Here is a 27,492-nt window from a genome sequence, read left to right as displayed (position 1 = left end):
CATTTATACGTCCAGCTGATGGTATTATATATTAATATTTTAGTTAATATATTTTCAGACATAGATTTTTGGTGATTTATAATTTATTGAAATTTCTTAAGTTGGAAAAGACAAAATCTTTACTTCTATATTCCTGACATGAGAATCTTCTGTAATTTTCTGTATATCTATTTTAAGAATCAGAAAATCTTTGGCTTGTTGCGGGAACATGATGACAGTAACTAGCTGATGTGAAATTAGTGAGGCCACAGAAGATATATGGTGGAAAGTGGAGGAGGCTGCAGGATGTTTGTAGGAGAAGACAGCAAGGAGGTGCCATTTGGAAGTTCTAGTCTCGAAGATTATTGTTTCAGTTCTATTTCAGAGACTTCAATTCATAATTCCTGCTGAGACTCCAATAAGTGCAGAGGAATGCTGCACTATTGAAAATCTGTCATTGGATAAGACGATAAACAAAAGCCTCGTCTACCCGTTCAATGGAATGCCAAATAGTCATAGCACTATTCAACGAAGAGCAGGGGTGTTCTCTTGTTTGTGTTGTTTAGCATTTATCCTTCTTTCAACATCATTAAAACAAATGTTCGGATCATTTCTTTTACTGTTTATTTGTGCAGTCTTGCCATGTGGAAAATGCTGTTATGTTTCCTACTTTGCAACCATTACCACTCTTCAAAAGTACTGCATTGGCACTATTTCTTTGAATTGCCTTCTAAGTCTAAGTTTAATGATGTGGGATATGTTTGTTCTCATTGGTGTCTCAGCATTTCCTTGTGGCATAGTCCTTGTTTAAAAAGTGCTGGCTAAGGGTTGGCCAATTGGATACATTTTATGTAGAAGTCTGTTTGTAAAATCATGAATGGGGCTAAGAGACTTACAATATGTGGAGTCACTTCATACATCAGTTCTTGAGATCTTTCCGCAGAAACAGTCTGCTCACACAATCCTTGAACTGTAAGAAGATTAGAGAAACATAGGAAAAGAATCTCACAGCAAATCCAGTGAATTTATTTTCTGCTAAAACATTTTCTTTGACATTACCATATGTTTTATTTTAAATATCTGAAGTGTCAGCCGTGTAGCACAAATTAATTTCTTTCTCTTCGCTGCATTTTGATTAGGCTCTGGAAAATGAAGCAGAAAGCTACCGCAACCAGATACAAGTGTTAGAAAATGCCATACAAAACAAAGAGCTGGAGACTCAGGAACAGGTAAGAGACAAGAAGTAACAGTGGATCAGTGATTAATGGATGAAGCCTGATGTATGATCAAAAAATGGGATAGTAGATACAGATTCCGTGATAGCTTTCAAAAGTCAATTGAATAAATACTTGGAAAGGAAAATTTTTTTGTGTTATTAGGGAAAAGCAAGGACATGCAGGAAATGGATACAAAGCAACTTCTTTGCTGTTGGATTCTGATTGATGCTTCAATTGAAGCTTAAAGGTCATTCAATTCAATGGAGGGTTGAGTCAGAAGGAGAAGCTGGATAGGCTGAGACTTTTTGAGGTGGTTGAGTGGTGACTTTATAGAGCTTTATAAAATCGTGAGGGGTATAGAAAAAGTGAATGGAAGGTGTCTTCCGTAGGGTGGGGACTAGAAGGCATATTTTTAAGGTGAAATGAGAAAAATATTTAAAAAGATAAGGGGCAACATTTTTACACACAGAATGGTTCTTGTATGGAATTAACTTCCAGAGGAAGTGATGGATGCAGTATAATAACATTTAAAAGACATTTGGATAAGTACATGAATAAGAAGTGATTGGAGAGGTATGGGCCAAGCACAGGTAGTTGGGACTAGTTTAGTTTGGGATAATGGTCGGCATGGAATAGTTGGACCGAAAGGTCTGTTTCCATGCTTTATGACTCTATGACAAAGGTAGGTATGATTCTTGACTAATAGGCAAGTCAAAGGCTATCATGGTCAGAAGGTGGAGTTGTGGCCAAAGACCGATCAGCCATGATGTTATACAATGCAGACATGGATAGAAGGACTAAGTGGCTCACTTGTATGTACTAGAATTACATTGATGCATTGCAAGGACTCAGCCTATTGTCGGTCCTCATCTTTGTGCTAGATGCCATGACATTTTCCACCTAAACAGGTAAAGTTACCATAGTCTTACCAGACCACTGGGCTGCTCTGTCATTTTACAGAGAGTTTAACCTGAGGGTCACCTTGCCTCAGGTGAGGGAGGAGGTTGAGAAGGAGAGCCACATCAGCTCGGCAGAAATTGACTCTATGCTGTTGGTATCACTGCATCATAAACCAGCCATTCAGCCAACTGAGTTATCCAGCCTCCATTTTCCATCTGATGTATGCTGTGAACATACCATCTCAGGTCAAATTCAAGTAATTTTCAACACTGTGCTGAATGACAGTTTCAGAGAAATACCCTCTGCTTGCAGTATGATATTTCCATTCCTACACTGATTATTTTTGTGGCCTTTCTGAAGGAGATAGCTGATTTTAATACCAATAATTACACATGGTTTTATGCTTCTCAATTCTCACAGGCTAGGAATTTGAGATTGCCTAAATTAATTTAAATTAGGGCCATTAGCAAATTGAAAAATAGGGAAGTGAAGCTTAAACCCATATTGAATCTTTGTTAGTCTGCACTTCAAACACTGTCTTGCAGTCTGGTTTCCGTATTATAAAAATATATGTAAGCACTGGAGATGATGCATAGAACATAGAACATAGAACATAGAACAGTACAGCACAGAACAGGCCCTTCAGCCCACAATGTTGTGCCGACCATTGATCCTCATGGATGCACCCTCAAATTTCTGTGACCATATGCATGTCCAGCAGTCTCTTAAATGACCCCAATGACCTTGCTTCCACAACTGCTGCTGGCAACGCATTCCATGCTCTCACAACTCTCTGCGTAAAGAACCTGCCTCTGACATCCCCTCTATACTTTCCACCAACCAGCTTAAAACTATGACCCCTCGTGCTAGCCATTTCTGCCCTGGGAAATAGTCTCTGGCTATCGACTCTATCTATGCCTCTCATTATCTTGTATACCTCAATTAGGTCCCCTCTCCTCCTCCTTTTCTCCAATGAAAAGAGACCGAGCTCAGTCAACCTCTCTTCATAAGATAAGCCCTCCAGTCCAGGCAGCATCCTGGTAAACCTCCTCTGAACCCTCTCCAAAGCATCCACATCTTTCCTATAATAGGGCGCCCAGAACTGGACGCAGTATTCCAAGTGCGGTCTAACCAAAGTTTTATAGAGCTGCAACAAGATCTCACGACTCTTAAACTCAATCCCCCTGTTAATGAAAGCCAAAACACCATATGCTTTCTTAACAACCCTGTCCACTTGGGTGGCCATTTTAAGGGATCTATGTATCTGCACACCAAGATCCCTCTGTTCCTCCACGCTGCCAAGAATCCTATCCTTAATCCTGTACTCAGCTTTCAAATTCGACCTTCCAAAATGCATCACCTCGCATTTATCCAGGTTGAACTCCATCTGCCACCTCTCAGCCCATCTCTGCATCCTGTCATGCAAAGAAGATATGTGGTATGATACTAGATACGGTACATATATCAAGAAAGGATTAACAGACTGGGTTTCCGTACTTGTATGGAAAAGAATGCTGAAGAATTACAAAATAGAGGTCAGGTTTCAAATCATGAACAGAAGAAGAATTAGGAGCAGCTGGAGCCCATTCAGCCCTTCAAGTCTGCTTTGCCATTCAATTAGATCATAAATGATCATCTACCTCAAAACCACTTTCCCACACTATTTCTGTGTCTGTCAATGTCGTAATCTCCTAAAATGTATTGATTTCTGTCTGGAACACTCTCTCAATAATTGAGTTTTCACAGTACTGTGGGGTAGAGAATTCCAAAGATAAACCATCTTCTGAGTAAAGAAATTCTTCCAAATCTCAGTCCTCATTCGCCTACCCTTTATCCTGAGATTATGCCCCCTGGTTTAGACCAGACAGGGGAACATTTTATTTACACCCCCACCCCATCACATCCTGTCAAAGGTTTTGTAAGTTTCACTGGGGTCTTACAGACCCAAACTACTCAAGCTATCATCAGAAGACAGTTTATCTGAGAAAGATTAGAGGAGCCACATGTGGAACAGCATGGTTTGTATGGGCCAAATGGCCTGGTTATGTGCCATATATCTTATATAACCATATCCATTGAAAAAAGTAACAGTTCAAAGAACAGTACAGCATAGGAGCAGGTGCTTCAGCCCACAATTTTGTGCCTGAACATCACAGCAAATTAAACTAATCCCTTCAGCCTGTATGATTCCATTCCTTGCATATTCACGTGCTTATCTAAAAGTCCCTGAAAAGCCCAATAGAATTTCCCTCCACCACTATTCCTGGCAGCACGTTCCAGACTCCAAACACTCTCTGTAAAAAGTTAACAAAATGTGAGGCTGGATGAACACAGCAGGCCAAGCAGCATCTCAGGAGCACAAAAGCTGACGTTTCGGGCCTAGACCCTTCATCAGAGAGGGGGATGGGGGGAGGGAACTGGAATAAATAGGGAGAGAGGGGGAGGCGGACCGAAGATGGAGAGTAAAGAAGATAGGTGGAGAGGGTGTAGGTGGGGAGGTAGGGAGGGGATAGGTCAGTCCAGGGAAGACGGACAGGTCAAGGAGGTGGGATGAGGTTAGTGGGTAGCTGGGGGTGCGGCTTGGGGTGGGAGGAAGGGATGGGTGAGAGGAAGAACCGGTTAGGGAGGCAGAGACAGGTTGGACTGGTTTTGGGATGCAGTGGGTGGGGGGGAGGAGATGGGCTGGTTGTGTGGTGCAGTGGGGGGAGGGGATGAACTGGGCTGGTTTAGGGATGCAGTAGGGGAAGGGGAGATTTTGAAACTGGTGAAGTCCACATTGATACCATATGGCTGCAGGGTTCCCAGGCGGAATATGAGTTGCTGTTCCTGCAACCTTCGGGTGGCATCATTGTGGCAGTGCAGGAGGCCCATGATGGACATGTCATCAAGAGAATGGGAGGGGGAGTGGAAATGGTTTGCGACTGGGAGGTGCAGCTGTTTGTTGCGAACTGAGCGGAGGTGTTCTGCAAAGCGGTCCCCAAGCCTCCGCTTGGTTTCCCCAATGTAGAGGAAGCCGCACCGGGTACAGTGGATGCAGTATACCACATTGGCAGATGTGCAGGTGAACCTCTGCTTAATGTGGAATGTCATCTTGGGGCCTGGGATGGGGGTGAGGGAGGAGGTGTGGGGACAAGTGTAGCATTTCCTGCGGTTGCAGGGGAAGGTGCCGGGTGTGGTGGGGTTGGAGGGCAGTGTGGAGCGAACAAGGGAGTCACGGAGAGAGTGGTCTCTCCGGAAAGCAGACAGGGGAGAGGATGGAAAAATGTCTTGGGTGGTGGGGTCGGATTGTAAATGGCGGAAGTGTCGGAGGATAATGCGTTGTATCCGGAGGTTGGTAGGGTGGTGTGTGAGAACGAGGGGGATCCTCTTGGGGCGGTTGTGGCGGGGGCGGGGTGTGAGGGATGTGTCACGGGAAATGCGGGAGACGCGGTCAAGGGCGTTCTCGATCACCGTGGGGGGAAAGTTGCGGTCCTTAAAGAACTTGGACATCTGGGATGTGCGGGAGTGGAATGTCTACATCGCCGAGGCCAGACGCCAACTCTCCGACACCACCTCCTACTGCCTCCTCGATCATGACCCCACACCCAAGCACCAAACCATCATCTCCAACACCATTCATGACCTCATCACCTCAGGGGACCTCCCACCCACAGCCTCCAACCTCATTGTTCCCCAACCCCGCACGGCCCGTTTCTATCTCCTTCCCAAAATCCACAAACCTGCCTGCCCTGGTCGACCCATCGTCTCAGCCTGCTCCTGCCCCACCGAACTCATCTCCACCTATCTGGACTCCATTTTCTCCCCTTTGGTCCAGGAACTCCCCACCTATGTCCGTGACACCACCCACGCCCTCCACCTCCTCCAGGACTTCCAATTCCCTGGCCCCCAACACCTCATATTCACCATGGACGTCCAGTCCCTGTACACCTGCATTCCGCATGGAGATGGCCTCAAGGCCCTCCGCTTCTTCCTGTCCCGCAGGCCCGACCAGGCCCCCTCCACCGACACTCTCATCCGCCTAGCTGAACTCGTCCTCACACTCAACAACTTCTCTTTTGACTCCTCCCACTTCCTACAGACTAAGGGGGTGGCCATGGGCACCCGCATGGGCCCCAGCTATGCCTGCCTCTTTGTAGGTTACGTGGAACAGTCCCTCTTCCGCACCTACACAGGCCCCAAACCCCACCTCTTCCTCCGGTACATTGATGACTGTATCGGCGCCGCCTCTTGCTCCCCAGAGGAGCTCGAACAGTTCATCCACTTCACCAACACCTTCCACCCCAACCTTCAGTTCACCTGGGCCATCTCCAGCACATCCCTCACCTTCCTGGACCTCTCAGTCTCCATCTCAGGCAACCAGCTTGTAACTGATGTCCATTTCAAGCCCACCGACTCCCACAGCTACCTAGAATACACCTCCTCCCACCCACCCTCCTGCAAAAATTCCATCCCCTATTCCCAATTCCTCCGCCTCCGCCGCATCTGCTCCCACGATAAGACATTCCACTCCCGCACATCCCAGATGTCCAAGTTCTTTAAGGACCGCAACTTTCCCCCCACGGTGATTGAGAACGCCCTTGACCGCGTCTCCCGCATTTCCCGCGACACATCCCTCACACCCCGCCCCCGCCACAACCGCCCCAAGAGGATCCCTCTCGTTCTCACACACCACCCTACCAACCTCCGGATACAACGCATTATCCTCCGACACTTCCGCCATTTACAATCCGACCCCACCACCCAAGACATTTTTCCATCCCCTCCCCTGTCTGCTTTCCGGAGAGACCACTCTCTCCGTGACTCCCTTGTTCGCTCCACACTGCCCTCCAACCCCACCACACCCGGCACCTTCCCCTGCAACCGCAGGAAATGCTACACTTGTCCCCACACCTCCTCCCTCACCCCCATCCCAGGCCCCAAGATGACATCCCACATTAAGCAGAGGTTCACCTGCACATCTGCCAATGTGGTATACTGCATCCACTGTACCCGGTGCGGCTTCCTCTACATTGGGGAAACCAAGCGGAGGCTTGGGGACCGCTTTGCAGAACACCTCCGCTCAGTTCGCAACAAACAGCTGCACCTCCCAGTCGCAAACCATTTCCACTCCCCCTCCCATTCTCTTGATGACATGTCCATCATGGGCCTCCTGCACTGCCACAATGATGCCACCCGAAGGTTGCAGGAACAGCAACTCATATTCCGCCTGGGAACCCTGCAGCCATATGGTATCAACGTGGACTTCACCAGTTTCAAAATCTCCCCTTCCCCTACTGCATCCCGAAACCAGCCCAGTTCATCCCCTCCCCCCACTGCACCACACAACCAGCCCAGCTCCTCCCCCCCACCCACTGCATCCCAAAACCAGTCCAACCTGTCTCTGCCTCCCTAACCGGTTCTTCCTCTCACCCATCCCTTCCTCCCACCCCAAGCCGCACCCCCAGCTACCCACTAACCTCATCCCACCTCCTTGACCTGTCCGTCTTCCCTGGACTGACCTATCCCCTCCCTACCTCCCCACCTACACCCTCTCCACCTATCTTCTTTACTCTCCATCTTCGGTCCGCCTCCCCCTCTCTCCCTATTTATTCCAGTTCCCTCCCCCCATCCCCCTCTCTGATGAAGGGTCTAGGCCCGAAACATCAGCTTTTGTGCTCCTGAGATGCTGCTTGGCCTGCTGTGTTCATCCAGCCTCACATTTTGTTATCTTGGAATCTCCAGCATCTGCAGTTCCCATTATCTCTGATACTCTCTGTAAAAAACCTGGCTGTCACATCTCCTTTGAACTTTCCCCCTCTCACCTCAACTGCATGCCTCCTAGTTGAAATAGACATTTCAACTCTGAGAAAATGATTCTGACCATCAACCCTATGTATGCAACTCATAATTTTTTAGAATTTATCAAGTTTCCCCTCAGCCTCCACTGCTCCAGAGAAAACAACCCCAGTTTTTCTAGTGATAATGGGAACTGCAGATGCTGGAGAATCCAAGATAATGAAATGTGAGGCTGGATGAACACAGCAGGCCCAGCAGCATCTCAGGAGCATAAAAGCTGACGTTTCGGGCCTCGACCCTTCATCAGAGAGGGGGATGGGGTGAGGGTTCTGGAATAAATAGGGAGAGAGGGGGAGGCGGACCGAAGATGGAGAGAAAAGAAGATAGGTGGAAAGGAGAGTATAGGTGGGGAGGTAGGGAGGGGATAGGTCAGTCCAGGGAAGATGGACAGGTCAAGGAGGTGGGATGAGGTTGGTAGGTAAGAGATGGAGGTGCGGCTTGGGGTGGGAGGAAGGGATGGGTGAGAGGAAGAACAGGTTAGGGAGGCAGAGACAGGTTGGATATGCCCCCACACCTCCTCCCTCACCCCTATCCCAGGCCCCAAGATGACTTTCCACATTAAGCAGAGGTTCACCTGCACATCTGCCAATGTGGTATACTGCATCCACTGTACCCGGTGTGGTTTCCTCTACATTGGGGAAACCAAGCGGAGGCTTGGGGACCGCTTTGCAGAACACCTCTGCTCGGTTCGCAATAAACAACTGCACCTCCCAGTCGCAAACCATTTCCACTCCCCCTCCCATTCTTTAGATGACATGTCCATCATGGGCCTCCTGCAGTGCCACAATGATGCCACCCGAAGGCTGCAGGAACAGCAACTCATATTCCGCTTGGGAACCCTGCAGCCTAATGGTATCAATGTGGACTTCACCAGCTTCAGAATCTCCCCTTCCCCCACCGCATCCCAAAACCAGCCCAGTTCGTCCCCTCCCCCCACTGCACCACACAACCAGCCCAGCTCTTCCCCTCCACCCACTGCATCCCAAAACCAGTCCAACCTGTCTCTGCCCCCTAACCTGTTCTTCCTCTCACCCATCCCTTCCTCCCACCCCAAACCGCACCTCCATCTCCTACCTACCAACCTCATCCCACCTCCTTGACCTGTCCGTCTTCCCTGGACTGACCTATCCCCTCCCTACCTCCCCACCTATACTCTCCTCTCCACCTATCTTCTTTTCTCTCCATCTTCGGTCCGCCTCCCCCTCTCTCCCTATTTATTCCAGAACCCTCACCCCATCCCCCTCTCTGATGAAGTGTCTAGGCCCGAAACATCAGCTTTGATGCTGCTGGGCCTGCTGTGTTCATCCAGCCTCACGTTTTATTACCCTGTTTTTCTAGCCCCTCCTTATAGTTCATACCTCCAATCCAGGCAACATCCTGGTAAAACTCTTTTGCACTCTCTCCAAAGCCTCCACATCCTTCCTGTAATGTGGTGACCAGAATTGAACAATACTCTAAGTGTGGCCTAACCAAAGTCTTCATTGATCAATCTTTCAGATTGAAAAGTTTCAACCCTTTACAATCTGGCTTCAAAAGTTAACTCCGCACGTGAAGATATCATTCTGACTAACTTCACCTTTCTCCAGTGTGCTACTGTTGGTTCTAGGCTTTGGAGAAAAGCACCAATAATTCATTTTGATGTGAATAGGTCTACTTTCTGTCTACAATAGGAGGTCATTTATTGATAGGTACTCAAAAAAGAAATTCCTTGTTAAAGTTTTACTGGTCAAAGGCCTTTGGAACTGGAATAGGCCACAAGCTACTTGAGTTTGTTTTGATATTTGATTGGAAAGAATTATCATATTTTGGTCACATCTTTATCAACCTCAGGACACACGTGAGCACTTTACTGCCGGAGAAGTACTTTTAAGCGTAGTCACTTGTTGTAGCATAGGCAGCCTATTTATACACTGAAATTACAAACTAAAAATGAGTTTAAATGACCACACAATTTGTTTTTGTCATCTTCGTTGAGGCATAAAGATGGGCCAGGACAGTGGGGAGAATTTCCCTGCTCTTCTTCAACTGGTGCCATGGAACCTTTAATGTCCACATGAGAGGATAGATGGGACCTCAGTCTATCATCTCATCCTAAAGGTAGCAACTCTGTCATTCTAGCCTATCATTATTACAGCACAGTGTCATGCTAGATTAGACCTGAATTTTGGCCTAGCTCCCTGTCTGTAGGTTTCCTTTTTTGCATGTAACTCTATATTGACTGGCTTATTTGGTTTGCATGGTGTTCATGAATCTGACGAAAGTGTGGTTTACACATTCAATACCATGCCAAGCTGCACAGCAGCAGACTTGGGTAACAAATAAAGGGTTACGGGATTCAAAGTTAACTCCGCTTTCTCTCCACAGATGCTGCCAAACCTGCTGAGCTTCTCCAGAAAACAAAGTGTGGAGTTGGATGAACACAGCAGGCCAAGCAGCATCTCAGGAGTACAAAAGCTGACGTTTCGGGCCCAGATCCTTCATCAGAGAGGGGGATGGGGTGAGGGAACTGGAATAAATAGGGAGAGAGGGGGAAGCGGACCAAAGATGGAGAGAAAAGAAGATAGGTAGAGAGGAGAGTATAGATGAGGAGGTAGGGAGGGGATAGGTCAGTCCAGGGAAGACGGACAGGTCAAGGAGGCGGGATGAGGTGGTAGGTAGGAAATGGAGGTGCGGCTGGAGGTGGGAGGAAGGGATGGGTGAGAGGAAGAACAGGTTAGGGAAGTGGAGACAGGCTGGACTGGTTTTGGGATGCAGTGGGGGGAGGGGACGAGCTGGGCTGGTTTTGTGATGAAGTGGGGGGAGGGGAAGAACTGGGCTGTTTTTGGGATGCAGTAGGGGAAGGGGAGATTTTGAAGCTGGTGAACTCCACATTGATACCATTGGGCTGCAGGGTTCCCAAGCGGAATATGAGTTGCTGTTCTTGCAACCTTCGGGTGGCATCATTGTGGCACTGCAGAAGGCCCATGATGGACATGTCGTCTGCGGAATGGGAGGGGGAGTTGAAATGGTTCGCGACTGGGAGGTGCAGTTATTTGTTGCGAACCGAGCGGAGGTGTTCCACAAAGCGGTCCCCAAGCCTCCGCTTGGTTTCCCCAATGTAGAGGAAGCCACACTGCGTACAATGGATACAATACACCACATTGGTAGATGTGCAGGTGAACATCTGCTTGATATAGATGGTCATCTTGGGGCCTGGGATAGGGGTGAGGGAGGAGGTGTGGGGTCAAGTGTAGCACTTCCTGCGGTTGCAGGGGAAGGTGCCAGGTGTAGTGGGGTTGGAGGGGAGTGTGGTGCGGACAAGGGAGTCGCTGAGAGAGTGGTCTCTCCGGAAGGCAGACAAGGGTGGGGATGGAAAAATAGCTTGGGTGGTGGGGTCGGATTGTAGATTGCTGAGGTGTCGGAGGATGATGCGTTGTATTCGGAGGTTGGTGGGGTGGTATGTGAGAATGAGGGGGATCCTCTGGGGGCGGTTGTGGCGGGGCGGGGTGTGAGGGATGTGTTGCGGGAAATGCGGGAGACGCGGTCAAGGGTGTTCTCGACCACTGCGGGGGAAAAGTTGCGGTCCTTGAAGAACATGGACATCTGGGATGTGCGGGAGTGGAATGCCTCATCGTGGGAGCAGATGCGGCGGAGGCGGAGGAATTGGGGATAGGGGATGAAATTTTTGCAGGAGGGTGGGTGGGAGGAGGTGTATTCTAGGTTGCTGTGGGAGTCAGTGGACTTGAAATGGTCATCAGTTTCTAATTGGTTACCTGAGATGGAGACTGAGAGGTCCAGGAAGGTGAGGGATGTGTTGGAGATGGCCCAGGTGAACTTGAGGTTGCGGTGGAAGGTGTTGGTGAAGTGGATGAACTGTTCGAGCTCCTCTGGGGAGCAAGGGGCGGCGCCAATACAGTCATCAATGTAACGGAGGAAGAGGTGGGGTTTGGGGCCTGTGTAGGTGCAGAAGAGGGACTGTTCCACGTAACCTACAAAGAGGCATGCATAGCTTGGGCCCATGCGGGTACTCATGGCCACCCCCTTTTGTCTGTAGGAAGTGGGAGGAATCGAAAGAGAAGTTGTTGAGGGTGAGGACGAGTTCGGCTAGGCGGATGAGGGTGTGGGTGGGGGGGATTGGTCGGGCCTGCGGGACAGGAAGAAGCGGAAGGCCTTGAGGCCATCTGCATGAGGAATACAGGTGTACAGGGACTGGACGTCCATGGTGAAAATGAGGTGTTGGGGGCCAGGGAATTGGAAGTCCTGGAGGAGGTGGAGGGCGTGGTAGGTGTCATGGACGTAGGTAGGGAGTTCCTGGACCAAAGGGGAGAAAATGGAGTCCAGATAGGTGGAGATGAATTTGGTGAGGCAGGAACAGGCTGAGACATTGGGTCGACCAGGGCAGGCAGGTTTGTGGATTTTGGGAAGGAGATAGAAACGGGCCATGCGGGGTTGGGGAACAATGAGGTCAGAGGCTGTGGGTGGGAGGTCCCCTGAGGTGATGAGGTCATGGATGGTATTGGAGATGATGATTTGGTGCTCAGGGCTGGGGTCATGATCAAGGGGGTGGTAGGAGGCGGTGTTGGAGAGTTGGTGTTTGGCCTCAGCGATGTAGAGCTTCTCCAGAAATTTCTGTTTTGCTTCAGATTCTCAGCACCCATCGTTCTTTGCTTTATTTTCATTCCAAAAGTTCCATGTTTTTGCAACCCCAAGAAAACTGGGGAACAAGAGATTTAAAATTGATCACAAACGATCAATCAAAGAAAAAATGTGTCTAATGATTTACGGTTCACAAATGGCAGCCAAAATAGTCAGCAGTTCTTTCAATTTACATTCAAACTCCTTTTATGAATGATTTTTATACACATTATGCAACACACGTGTAGAGATAAATATATTGAATACAAATACAAATATAACTTTTTTGTTACTTTTACAAAACCAAGCAGGTTTCTTAATTTGTTTCCAGAAAAAATTATTATTGAAATGTCAGACTCTCTGGGAAGGCTGGCACTTATTATCCAAACCTGCCTTCATCTTCAGTACATAGATAGTGAGCCACCTTATTAAACTTCTGCAAAATTTGTGGTGCCATTGTTTCTGTAGTACTATCAGCTAGGGAGTTCTGGGGATTTGACACATTGATGAAGGAATAACGCTGCATATCCATGTTGCAATGGTGTCGAAATTGATTGGGAACTTTGAGATAATGATGTTTCCATGCACTGCTACTGTTGTTTTAGGTTTGGGAGGTGTGATTAAAGAAACCTTCGTGAGTTGCTGCACTGTATCATGTTGATTTATTATGCAACACAGCCATGTAGACAACTAAATTAACTTTTTAAATTCCCAGTGTGGATTAGAAAGTCACCTGGAGGAACTGCAAGGAATGTAGAAGACAAATGTTATGTTAGCTTTTAAGGAATTGAATATAAGAGTAAAGACATCTTACTACAATTTTAATGGACATTGTTGAGGCCACATCTAGAGTGCCTTATACAGTTTTAGTGCATTAAAGGTGCACTAGATTGGTTCATGAGATGAAGGAATTGTCCTATGAGGGGAAATTGAGACTAACCAATACTCCTGAAAGTTAGAAGAATGAGAAGTGAGTTGGAATAGAAATTTACAGGGTAGACTCCGATTAAATGTTTCCCCTGACTGGGAATTCTGTAATGTGGAATCACAGTCTTAGGATAATCTTGCTAGAGAATAACATTTAAAAGGATTGTAAATCTGAGATAATGTGCCCCAGCTAACATGAATGTCCAGTTATTGAGCATATTCAAAATAATAAATCAATCAATTTTTGGATACTAAAGGAATTAAGGCATTTGAAGTTATTTTGGGAAGGAGGAGTTGAGGTAGGAAATCTCCATCTGTCCATACGCTGTGGAAAAAAGCCCTTTGGCCCAACAAGTCCACACCAACCCTCAAAACATCCCACCCATTTCCCAAACCCACACATGGGTGGTGTGGACTTGTTGGGCTGAAGGGCCTGTTTCCACACTGTAGGGAATCTGATCTAATCCCTGAACACTGGGCAATTTAGCATGGCCATCCACCTGATCTGCACATCTTTGGACAGTGGGATGAAACTGGAGCACCCGGAGAAGACCCATGCAAACACAGCGAGAATGTGCAAACTCGACACATACAGTCGCCCAAGGGGGAATTCAAACCCAGGCCCCTGGTGCTGTGAAGCAGCTGTGCTATCCACTGAGCCACCATGTTGCCCCAATCTTCTGTGATTTGTTGAATGGCAGAGCAGACTTAAGGGTCCAAATAGCCTACTCCTGCTCCTATATATTGATACCTCCAGAGGTCTCTAGAACTTCAGATGCCAACCTTCCGACAATTCCGATCACTCCATATGATATCAAGAAACTGCTGCAGGCACTGAGTACAGAAAAGGGTATAGTATCGCCCCAGCTGTAGAAGTGAAATCTTGTGCTCCTGAACTAGTCACACTCCCAGTCAAGCTGTTCAAGTATAGTTACAACACCTGGAATGTGTTATAGAATGTGAAAACGTGGAAAATTGCCCGGGTACATATCCTGTCTACTGCTGAGTCAATGAGAATAAAGCATAGCTGAGTAGAATTAACTATAAGATGATTCTGGACAATGGTGTTTGGAATTTTGAATGGATTGAAGAATGGAATGTTGGAGAACAAAAAGTAGATCGAGTGTGGGTTGTTGTTTAGCATAATATCAAGCAGGTTCCTGGGGCCAGTGGCCAGATGCACTTTCAGTAAAACAATTTATTCAATTTCTCTTTAGAAATTAGGAAGTTCTTGGAACTGTCTCAATTAATCCTATAGTGGTCATTGTAATATAATTTGTGAAGAAACAGCTGAACAAACAACAAAAAGTACTTGACTAGCATGGATTTATTTTTCCAGCATAGTCTGGAGTCTGATGTTCTCACTGTCTTCTGACACCAAATAAAAACTGAAAGAATTGCGAATGCTATAAATCAGAAACAAAAGCAGAAGTTGCTGGAAAAGTTAGCAGGTCTGGCCGTATCAGTGAAGAAGCAATCAGAGTTAATGTTTCAGGTCCAGTGCTCCCTCCTCAAAACACAGGGAAGGGTCACCAGACCCGAGACGTTAACTCTGATTTTTTTCTTCACAGATGCTGCAAGACCTGCTGACCTTTTCAGCAACTTCTGTTTTTGTTCTTCTCAAAGCAGACAAACAGACCATGTGAAAGAGGGTAAAGATGAGAGACTTTTCCTATAGGCCTGGGTTGGAGAAGCTGGGATTGTTCTCCTTGGAGCAAAAGAGATTAAGGGTACTTTAAATGGATTTGTACAAAATTATGGCAGGTTTGGATAAGATATGTCAACTAAAGCTGTTCTTCACTTTAAGGATACTTAATGACCCAGCCTGTACAGCCCTCCGCAGTAAAGAATTCCACAGATTTACCATCTTATCTTTGTCTTAAATGGACAACCCCTTACTCTGAGATTATGCCCTCTGGTCCTAGACTTTTCCACAAAGGTAAAAGATGCAGAAGGATATAAGGGAAGACCTTTTCAGGCATCAAGTAATAAAGACCTAAAATTGACTGTCTCCAGGAGTGATTGCCAGTAGAGACAATGAATTATTTCAAAAGGAAGTTGGATGTAAATTTGAGGGACACAAACTTTCACAGTCTCAGGAATAGAGCAAAGTAATTACACTAATTGGGTTTCTGTGGGGAGAAACACACATACTCGATGGGCTAAAGTGTTTCCTCTGGTACTGTAATGATGGTAACTATCTATCTGGCTTCAGTTATCTTTCCTGCTCTTATAACTATGTTAGCAGTGTATTGCTTAAACTGGATGTATTATGTTGGCACCTAGATACCAATTGCATAATTTAGTAGATGCCATAAACCGTAATTAAAACTGTGAGATTCATTTACAATGGCAGAACATACTGAGAGATTCCCTTACTGCTTCAGCTTTATGCCATATGTTTGTGATTCTTTGAATTAATGGGACAAATAATATTCAGTGTGTGATGTTCTTAACTTGTCCATTAATTGTATTGGATATTTTTAAAGTTGAGGGAATATATACAGTATTCGTGAAGAATAGAATATTTTCAGTATACATAATTGAATGAATATGTGCAGATCAGTTTTATCATGGATCGCATGCAACATTCCAGTTCAGTGCTCCTTCACTCATTGTTCAGTCTGACCACACTACAGAAGCTAGTGTGCCGTTTCTTATTTCCAAACGCCTCTCATTTCAGGCACCTTACTGGCTTCATCCTCTGCACCAGTGCCTGTAACATAGCTTCCTGTATTGTGGCAGTAGCCATCCTGCATGAGGAAAGAAATGTGGGGTATTGGTAAATACCTAGATCTGCCTTTTCGACCTAAAACTAGAGACAGTTATCTGTGTAGAATGTATCTGCAGAGGGAGAAACAAAGTTAACATTTTAAGTTGAATCTGATTCTTCCCAATAACTTTTGAATGCTAAGCTTGGATTACAAGTTCTGGATATCAGCATAAACAGAGCTTTCCTTATCTCTGTTACATTTAGACTGGTTCAATACATAATTTTGATTCTGTTTTGGGCAAACTGTACCAAAACATCTGTGTCAGTTACCCTTGGCTTGCAATTATCCAAAGTATGAACATGTTGCAACAGTGAATATGCAGATTTAGTGTAAATGCTGAATTAACACAATTAAAATATCCACTGTATCATGTGGAATTGATACACTTTCAAGAATTTAAAATAACTAGACAAAACAAAAAAGGACTTTCCTAGATTTGTTAGACTATAAACCAAAAGCCACATTCCTGTTAAATTATGCCTGATTGTAAACAGTTTTGTTTAGGTAAAACAAAAACATCAATATCTTGATGTTCCTACACAAGACTCTTGGTGCAAACAATTCTGTTCAATTAAATACACTCTGGCAAGATAAGAAAGAGGTGCATTCAGATAGCACCGTTCACAACATCGGGGTATGTCAAAATGCTATACAGATTTCCCTGTTGAACAACAAACTTATTTGTAGTGCAAGAAATGCATCAACCAAGAATGGAATCAAAGAACTGTTAATTTCAGATAAGAAAGTCTAATGGGCTGGAAGAGGCTCATATGGAGCACATGGCATGGACCTGTTGGGCCAAAAGGTCTGTTTCGATGTAAGAAATTCTATGTAATAAGATCAAACAGGTAGAAAAGAAGTGAAAGCATGATTCCCTCTGAAATACGTCTGCAAGAAAGGAATAAGATCAAACAGGAGAGGAGAAGTGGAAGCATACACCACCCCCCCCCTGCCAAATACTTCAACAACAATGCATTAAAACACTGACTTTTCACTCCCAGATCTGTTTAAATCCAATCAGCAAGGATTGAAGTCTTCCTGTTTAATATTAGACCTCAAGATTAAGTGAGTTTAAGAATTGTTTACCAAGTTCTGAATGGGTTCACTTCCACAGTTGGCGCTGAGGACAATGACTCTGAGAATGTGAGCATCAGAGTACTAAAGGAGCGACTTCTCTTAATGTTAATATCCTGGAGTTACTTTCTGCCATAAATTTAACTGGACCAGCAATCTAAAGGTTGTGGATACAACAGCAGGTCAGAGGGTAGAAAATCTGCAGCAAATAACTCATCTCCTGATTCCCCAAACCTAGTCCACCACTTACGAGGGACAAGTCAGAAGTATGATCGAATATTCCTCACTTGCCCAGATGGATGCAGCTCCAATAACACTCAAGAAGCTCAACATTATCTGTGACAAAACAGCCTTCTTGATCTGTATCTCATCCATCATCTTAAACATTCACTTCTTCCTTCTATCACACAGTAGCAGTAGTGTATAGCATGTACAAAATGCATTGCAGGATCTCCACAACGCTTCTTCAAGAGCACCTTCCAAACCTATGATCTCCATGGCTTGGATGGACAAGAACAGAAAATGTATGGGGGCACCACCCATCTGCAAGTATGCCTTCAAGCAGCACAACATCCCAACTTGGAACTACGTCGCTGTAGCTTCATTATTGCTGAATCAGAATCCCTCTCTATCAGCACTTGGATGTATTTACACTACTTGGCTTGCAGCAGTTCAAGATGGCACCTTCTCAAGAGGATGTGTAACAAATGCTAGACTAGCCAGTGATGCCCACACCCCAGAAGTGAATAGATAAAAGAAATAGAAGGTGGAGAGAAAGAATTTTTGCTCTACATTTAATGTTTGTTATTCCTTGATCAAGTGGTTTTTATTCAAGTTTTAACCCACGTTCTGCCTGACCCAAGCATGCTGGTAGTGACACTGAAAAAAATGTTGTGTTCCAAGCACTAATAATTTCACCTTGATTAGTACAAATTCCCTTTGAGCATTCTCCCCACATTGGTCTTTCGTCTCTTGCAATGTGTTCATAGTCAGCAGCATCATGTGATCTGAGGGATCCTTTAGTCACAGGCAGTACATCGAAGACAGAAACCTAATGTGCTCAGCGGGGTTGTCTGAGTCTCTTTTTGTTGCCGACTCAGCACCACTGTGAATTTGGCGTAAACTCTCAGTGCGTAACAACAAAAAGAAAGAGTTTTGCAGGTGGGGGATCAAGACAACAAAAACCAGATTCTGAAGGATGAGCCAAAAACCCAGGAGCTGTCAGATGTGGTTTCTATCGAACCAAATCACAGGAAAGTTTAGGTGTGGGATTGACAGAAGACTGTAACCAGAGGATTGAAGGAGATTAATAACACAGCAATGTAGAGAGGTGTCTGAGAACTAGACATTATAAGACAGTCATAATTACAAATATTTTTAAAACGTAACATTAAGCCAAGTTTTAGAAAATAACAATAAAATGAGCTGAACTGAATGTGGATCACTGATACATTTTGAAGTTTCCCAACAGCCCAGCTACAGGAATTCACACTATTTTTGATGTTTTAAGAACAAACAGAGAATGCCTTATAATTATTATGTGTGCAGTCTTGATTATGCTAAATCATGGTGTTATGACTCCAGTCTTCCAAAGGCATCAGCGCTGGGAAACATTTCAGCTGAACTAATCACAAGCAATTCAGAAAGGAAGCACTCTTCTTAGTAAGTGTGTAGTAATCATTCTCTGCTTGGATTTTTTCAGTGTGACTGAATTCCAGTTGATAAAGTGTGCTGTAGATCTTTATTTCCACATTCTCCCCTGCTTTTAGGAAGTACCAGTCCCTCCTTCCTACAGCATAATTTGGCTTTGGCACTGCAATAATTCCACTTTGAAGGTAATTCCCTAGTTGTGGAGTGTTTTGGGATATTTCTCAGGAATCACTGGAGTCAGGGAGGATCACAAAGGGCTGGAAAATGACTAATGTAACACCCCTCTTTAAGAAGGGAGGGGGCAGAAAACAGAAAATTATAAGCCAGCTAGCCTGGCCTCAGTTGGTAAGATTTTAGAATCCATTATTAAGGATAAGATTGCATAGTACTTGGAAGTGCATGGTAAAATCGACTGAGTCAGCATGGCTTCATCAAGAGGAGGTCATGCCTGACAAATCTGTTAGAATTCATTGAGGAACTAACAAGCAAGTTAGATGAAGGAAAGGCAGTGAACATGATCTATTTGGATTTCCAGAAGGCCTTTGACAAGGTACGGCACAGGAGGCTGCCAAAAAGGGAAGAGCCCAAGGTGGCAGGAGCAAGAGTGGAAATAAAAGGGAGTTTTCAGGATGGCAACCGATGTCTAGTGGAGTTCCACAGAAGTCCACGTTGGGACCACATGTTCACATTATACATTACTAATCTGTATGAAGGAATGGAGATCATGGTTGCTAAGTTTGCAGATGACACAAAATTTGGTGGAGAGACAGGTAGTGTCGAGGAACCGGAGAAACTGCAGAAGGACTTGGACAGTCCAGCAGAGAGGGCCAAGAAGTGACAGATGGAATAACATGTGGGAAAGCATGCGGTTATGCACTTTGGTACGAAGAATAGAGGCACAGACTATTTTCTAACCGGGGAAAGGCATCAGAAATCTGAAGCACCAAGGGACTCAGGAGTCCTAGTTCAGAATTCTCTGAAGATTAACATGCACGCTCAGCTTGCAGTTAGGAAGGCAAATGCAGTGTTAGCATTCATTTCAAGAGGACTGGAATACAAAAATAGAGATGTATTGCTGTGGCTGTGATCTGGTCAGACACATTTGAAATATTGTGAGATAAATTGGTGTAGAGTTGGATGAAGGCAGCAGGCCAAGCAGCATCAGAGGAGCAGGAAAGCTGATGTTTCAGAAATTTCTAAAGAAGGGTCTAGTCCCAAAATGTCAGCTTTCCTGCTCCTCTAATGCTGCTTGGCCTGCTGCGTTCATCCAGCTCTATACCTTGTTATCTCAGATTCTCCAGCATCTGCAGTTCCTACTATCTTTGGAATATTCTGAGCAGGTTTGGGCCTAATATATAAGGAAGGATGTGCAGAGGAGGTTTAGAAGAATTATCCCAAGATGAAGGACTTGTTATATGGAGAATGGTTGAGAGCTCTAAATCTATACTTGATGAAGCTTAGAAGGATAAGGGGGAATCTTGTTGAAACTTACAGAATATTGAGATGCCTGGATAGAGTGGATGTGGAGAAGATGTTTCTAATAGTATGACATAAGGACATGACAACGGAGTGAAGGGACAACCCTTTAGAACTGAGATAAGGAGGAACTTCTTTCTGTGGCAAGGGTAGTGAATCTGTGGAATTGATTGCCACAGAGGTCTGTGGAGGCCAAGTCATTGAATGTATTTAAGAGATAGCTAGGTTCTTGATTAGTTAGGGAATGAAGGAGGCAGGAGAATGGAATTGAGAAACAAGTCTGCCATGATCGCATAGTGAGCAGACTTGACTTAATTCTGCTCCTAAATCTTCTGGTCTTAGGAATCCTGAGGGAAAAGTTCCATAATTTTCAGTAGGCCTCTCCATTCCTTGCCCAAGTTGTCATTCTTCTTTTATAATTGTGGACAAGTAGAATCAACAGGCTATCTGACTATGAAGGTAATTTTTTGTAACTGCTGGGTATCCTGACCACCTGGATTCTACAACTCGTTCCCAGTCGTGGTGAATAATTACACAAGGTTCTTCCCTTTCATTTCATACATAATAAGAAGAACCCAGCAGTTTTCTTAAGTTGATACCATATTCATAAACCACAAAATGGCTGCATCAATGACACAAATATTAATACATACAATAATATGTGAAGAGATGTGCCTTTAAGAAGGATTTATTCTGTGCTGTTTCTCTTGCAGAGAGGTTTGCCAGTGGCATTGGAATGTCTGTCTCAGAAGCTGTAGGTAAATGGCTTTGAGCTCCCTAAATGTCTTTTTATCCCAAAAGAAGCCTGAGTAGTTGGAGCCAAGTTCACAGAGACCCAGGGTTGAGGTTTTGCTTTTAGTCGATAAAACCAATAAATATAGTTGTCTCTCTGCTGGAGCAAAAAGCTTGAGTTCTCTCTCCGCTGCTAGATTATTTTCTTGGTGTTCCTATCTCCTGGACTAGAAATAGCACACCAGAAAATCTCTTTTGCTGAATTTGTGTTTATGGAATGCTGCTATGTTAGAACTGTCGTTGATTAGTAGTTAAATAATAGATTTGCTTGATAAGTATTTCATTGGAGGTAAAGATTTCTCAATTCTTTTTTGTTTATATTTTAACTGTAGTGTAATAAAATATGTCATGCTTAAAGCCTGGTAATGGACCAATCGAATCACATCTGGAACATGGTACTTTACGCTTGCATTTAAATAAGATAAACATTAGAGTCGAGACCATCTCTTTGATATATTTTGAAGGAGCTTGTTCTGGTTCATAAAAAATAATACATCATTATGCTCAAAAACTGATTACCTATAATTCTTGATTTAAAAAATCACATCTCAGTAAAGAAAAACTGCAGATAATTTCTGCTGCTTGTAACTGCCACAAAAGGTGACTTGGTGACAGAATAACAAAGTGTGGAGCTGGATGAACACAGCAGGCCAAGCAGCATCTCAGGAGCACAAAAGCTGACGTTTCGGGCCTAGACCCTTCATCAGAGATGGTGACAGGATACCAGCCTCTGTGGAGTCATTTCATGAGCCTCACTAATGTACCTCATTGCATCTCAAAAATTTCAATCGAATTCATTAAACATGATCTCTCTTTGACAAGGCCATTCTGACGATCCTTAATTAATCCTTTACTCTCAAAGTGTGGGTTAATTCTGTCCCTCAGAATGTTTTCCATTAGTATCCCTATCACAGATGTTACTCACTGACATGTAGTTTCATCATTTATCCCAACCACCTTCTTGAATAATGGTACCACAAGAGCTGTCGTCCAGTCATTTCCCCCCTCTTTCAGCCACAAGAGGGGCGGTAAAGAAATGCCAGGCACAAAGGGAGGTGAAAGTAAACTCTGCATGGAGGGATTGACTGGAAGAGACAAAGCTCAGCACCTAAACTGGTTCCACAGACTGCCAAATCAGCCATGAGCAAATTGGAGGTTTTAGACGTTTATTGCCAGGATAACAGCATGATATTCCCTTTGACTGGTGACTGGATGACAGCTGTTGTGGTACCATTATTCACTCTGTCCAGTTCTGGTTGCACTGTTATGGGAAGGATGTTATTAAGCTGGAGAGGGTTCAGAAAAGATTTACCAGGTGTTGGCAGGAATGGAGGGTTTGAATTATAAGGAGAGGCTGGATAGGCTGGGATTTCTTTACTGGAGTATAGGAGGTTGAGGGGTACCTTTATAGAGGTTTATAAAATCATGAAAGTTATAGATAGGATAAATGTCAGGTGTCTTTTCTCTGGGTGGGGAGGATGGGCTTTACAAGATTAGGGGGCATATTTTTAAGGTGAGAGGAGAGAGATTTGAAAAAGAAATGAATTGAGGGACAATTTTTAAAAATTGTGTGTGGTATGAGCTTCCAGAGGATCTGAGTACAGTTACAACATTTAAAAGACATTTAGATGAGTACATGAATAAGAAATGTTTAGAAGGATATGGGCCAAGTGCTGGCAGGTGGGACTACTTTAGATTGCGATTATGATTGGCATGGACTGGTTGGACCGAAGGGTCTGTTTCTGCACAGTATAACTCTATGACTTATGGCAGATACCAAGGGTTCAAAACAGCAGAAGCTCTAGAGGGGTGTAAAATATGCAAGGGGCAATGCAGAAAGGAAATAAGGAGAGCAACGCTTGGAGTCATGAAAGAAGAATGGCAGGTAAATAAAGGAAAATCCTGAGTTATTTTATGAGTGCCTTCAGAGTAAAAGGATATGTAAGGAAGAGCAGAGGCCATTAAGGACCAGCTGGCCTATGGACTGGAGGACAGCCAATGTGGTACTGTTATTCATGAAAGGAGCAAGGGATAAACAATGAAACTACAGGCCAGTCAGTCTAACCTCAGCGGTGGGGAAACCACTGGCAGCAATTCTGAGGGACAGAATTAATCTGCACTTGGACAGGCAGAGATAAATGAAGAACAATCCACATGGCACTGTAAATGGAGATCACATCTGACCAACTTGATTGAATTTTTTAAAAGGTGGACCAAGCATATACATGAGGCAAGGCATTGTAAGGCTTTTGATAAGTCCCACATGGAAGACTGATGGCGAAGGTAAAAGCCATAAGATCCAAGGAAATTTGGATATGGAATTGGCTGAATGACAGGGAGCAGAGGATGATGGTCAAGTGGAGTTTTGTGATTGGAAGCCTATGTCCAGTGGAATTCCACAGTGTTGAGACACTTGGTGTTTATGGTATATATACACAGTTTAGACTTGAATGTAGAAGGGTTGATCAGTAAATTTATTGATATTACAAAAATTACTGGGGTCATAAATCGTGAGGAGGATAGCTTTATTGTGGCCTAGGATTTAATTGGTATGGTCAGATGGGCAAATGAAATTCACTCCAGATAAGTGTGAGGGAATGCACTGGGATAGGATAAACAAGGCAAGAGAATACATGATAGAACCTGGGAACCATCACGGATCAGAGGAACCTTGGTCTGCATGTCCACGGGTCCCTTTCAGGCACAGGATAGGGAGATATAGGGATAAAGAAGGCATATGGGATATTTGCCTTTATTAGTCGAGGCATAAACTTATGAAATCAGAGGTCACACGACATCAATTTGTAGTCCAACAAGTTTATTTGAAATCGTAAACTTTCAGACCGCTGCTCCTTCACGTGATAAAGGAGCAGCATTCTGAAAGGTGAGATAACAAAGTGTGGAGCTGGATGAACACAGCAGGCAAAGCAGCATCTTAGGAGCACAAACCTGACGTTTTGGGCCTAGACCCTTCTCTCAGCATTCTGAAAGGTAGTGATTTCAAATAAACCTGGTGGAATATAACTTCTGAATTTGTTCACTCCAGTCCAGTCCAACACCGGCACCTCCGCATCATAAAGTTTATGATCGGGGAGGTTATGCTGAAACTGTGCAAAAAGTTGATTAGGCCACAACTAGAGTATTGCGTGCAGCTCTGAAAAAGACATCATAGGAAAGATATGATTGCACTGGCGAGGGTGCAGAGGAGATTCACTAGAATGTTGCCTGGGCTGGAGTGATTCAGTAGTGAAGAGAAACTATATAGGCTGGGGTTGTTTTCCTGACAGCAGAAAAGGCTGAGGGGAGTTCTGATTTGAGGTGGACAAAGTTCTGAGGGGCAGTGTTTTCAGGGAAACGTTTTTTTCCACTTTGTACAGGGCCTAAAAGCAGGAGTCAAAATTTTAAGAAAAGAAGCAGAAGGTTTAGAGGGGATTTTAGGAAATATTTTTCACCCAGAGGCCATTGGTTATCTGGAACTCACCACATGAAAGGGTCATATAGAAAGGGGCTATGAAAACATTTTAGAAGTAGTTAGATAAGCAGTTGAAATACTAATCATACAGGGCTATGGGCCAAGTACTGGAAAATGGAATTAGACATGATGGATCGAAGGGCATTTTCCTCTGTAAAAATTCTATGATTCTACAACTTTTTCAAAAAGCTGAGGTGACGATTGATCCTTTCCAAAGGCTCTTCCTCCATAACTTGTCAGCCACATTACCTGAAAGTAGTCATATCCCTTTAAAGTGGATCTGTAGTCTGAATTATGGCCTCCTTTCTTTCAACTATTTCCCCCAGGAAGCAGAACGGTGGGTACGCCCTTGTCTGTATCAATGGTGCCAAGGTGGAGATTGTCCAGAGCAGTCACGTGTACTTTCTCACATGCGCACGCACACACGTGAACTCACACACATGCACTCATTCCCTCATGCACCCTATTTCACATACGCACTCATATGCACTGTCTCTCTCACACTCACTCTATCAGACATGCACTGTCTTACATGCAGTCACTCACATGCAATCACTCTCACACACACTTTCTCACACATATATTCACTGTCTCACACACTCTCACAAACTCACTTTCAGACACATACTCTCTCATGTTCACACGCACTAACTCTGTCACATACACTCACTCTCTCACACACATTCATACATCATAGAACATTACAGCACAGTACAGGCCCTTCGGCCCATGATGTTGTGCCAACCTGTCATACCGATCTGAAGCCCATCTAACCTACACTATTCCATGTACGTCCATGTGCTTATCCACATTCTTTCACACATACACTTTCAAACACACATTCTTACATGTACTCACTTACATGCAATCACTGTTTCTCACATACTGTTTCTTACATGCACTCAGACTTACAGTCTCACACTCGCTCACTCTCTCACTCACACATTCTCTCACATAATCATTCTCTCACATGCAATTACTCGCATGCACTCTCTCACACACACACACACGCACTATCTCTCATATGCACTCACCCTTTTACACGCATTCTGTCACATGTACACGCTGACATATGCACTGTCTGTCACTATAATTTTCCATAAAACCAGAAAACCAAAAGAAATGGGAACAGGAGTAGGCCATTCTCCTCCTTGAGCCTGCTTCACTATTCATTCAATCATGACTGTGCTCCATTCTGGCCCTCACTTCTTAGACTCCAACCTCCCGCCATACAGGCTGATACTAGACCTCGCCAACAGCTAGACCTGAAGCCTGGACCATGTTTGGCCATCTCTCTAAGGCCCAGTGCAACCTCTAAGGCTCGTAACTGTGCTTTGGTTCCAATAAGGCCAGAGCCCCACTAACAGCAAACTAAGTAACTCATCCTCTGCAACCAGTTGACATCCAAGACACTCTGCCAATATCAGACCGATTTTACCCATGCTTGATCTGATGGAAGCCTATCAGCAGCAAATGCAAGAGACAAATAACCTATCCAGAAGCAGCGGCCCATTGATTCTGTGTCTCTCACAGGAAGGAACAACCTTGCTAAAGTGGTGTTGCCCAAGCCCGGGTCCTCCTGAAGGCGTCATCTGCATCCCCTTTCCCATGTCCTGCCTGGAGCCACGTCTGTGTTCTGGTTTACTGATGCAGTTTAGCTGTACACAGTGCGTACCCTGTTGAACCATAAGAGAAACTGCATACTAGAGGTGCTGCATACCCCACGATGGAATGTATGTGAGTTTTATGCCTCTGATTATGTGTCACATTGCAATCTCTGGATTTAGTGGTGCCAAATAATTCAGCACAGAGATAAGGACAATCAGACTCTAAGCACAATGCTGCTGTTCAAACCAGTAGCTCTCACAACCTCCACTGATGTGATTAGCAATGATTGAGGCCTAGCCCTTGTTATGGAATTTAACATGTATCACAGAGAAGGAGACCAAGTTTAAAATGAAAACTAGTGTGCAGAGGATCAAAGAAGTCTTTGCTTCTGGATTCTGCAATGCTGAACGAGGAATGGTTTTGCAGCAGCTGTTTCCTCGTTGTGGCTTCTTCACAAAGTATCTGCTACTTTTAAATTAGTTGTTTACTTGGAAGTGCCACATTGAAAGGAAATATGAGTAGATTAGTTATCCTGATTTATTTAAGTTACTTTTTAAGGCTGAGCAAGGATTTCTGTCTGCATCTCACAGTTCGCACTCACCTTCATTAGCAAATTACAAGCATTTTGCTGTGGCTCAGGACAGGACTCTCACTTTTGAATCTGAGGCTGGTGGATTCAAGTCCTGTACCTGAGATTGCTCCCATAATAATGCAGGGGGGTATTCTTGTTCAGCGCTGTTGGAAGCCTGCAATGGCAGAGGTGTTGTCTTTTGGGTAAGACCTTAAGACACTGTCTCCCCTCTTGAATACAGATAAAAGATCCCTAGTGCTATGTTAAAGAAGAGCAGGAGAGTTCTTCCTAATGTCCAAACTAATATTTACATCGCAACCTACATCATTAAATCAGATTGTCTAGTGATTTATTTCGCTGCTATTTGTTGAAACTTACTCCTATTACTACACTTCAAAAACGCTTCTTTGGCTTTCAAGTGTTTTGGGATGCCCTGAGGTAATGACAGGTGTAAGTTAGTTTTTTTAAGAAGACATCTCCTATTTTGGAAAGGGACAATTATAGATATTAAATTATTGTTCCATAAATTGAGGAAAGTGGAAAGACGTAATCCATCAGACAGGTATTTTCCACAGTGAATTGTATTGTGGCAACCACTTGATG

The 27,492-nt window shown here is 44.5% G+C and overlaps 1 protein-coding gene across 3 annotated transcripts in view; it reads left to right on the top strand.

Moving 5' to 3' along the window:
* Window positions 1-27,492, top strand: part of cep112 (centrosomal protein 112) — a 473,221-nt gene that overhangs the window by 423,167 nt on the left and 22,562 nt on the right. For all 3 annotated transcript variants that reach the window (XM_059653621.1, XM_059653619.1, XM_059653620.1), the window contains one exon: window positions 1,119-1,208. In XM_059653621.1, the coding sequence (XP_059509604.1) occupies window positions 1,119-1,208 (90 nt within the window). The remainder of the gene's footprint in view (window positions 1-1,118; window positions 1,209-27,492) is intronic.

The sequence above is a fragment of the Stegostoma tigrinum genome, chromosome 22 (genome assembly GCF_030684315.1).
Source record: "Stegostoma tigrinum isolate sSteTig4 chromosome 22, sSteTig4.hap1, whole genome shotgun sequence".
NCBI lineage: Eukaryota > Metazoa > Chordata > Chondrichthyes > Orectolobiformes > Stegostomatidae > Stegostoma > Stegostoma tigrinum.
The sequence above is the reverse complement of the archived record's forward strand: the minus strand, read 5'-3'. Positions and strand labels throughout refer to the sequence as shown.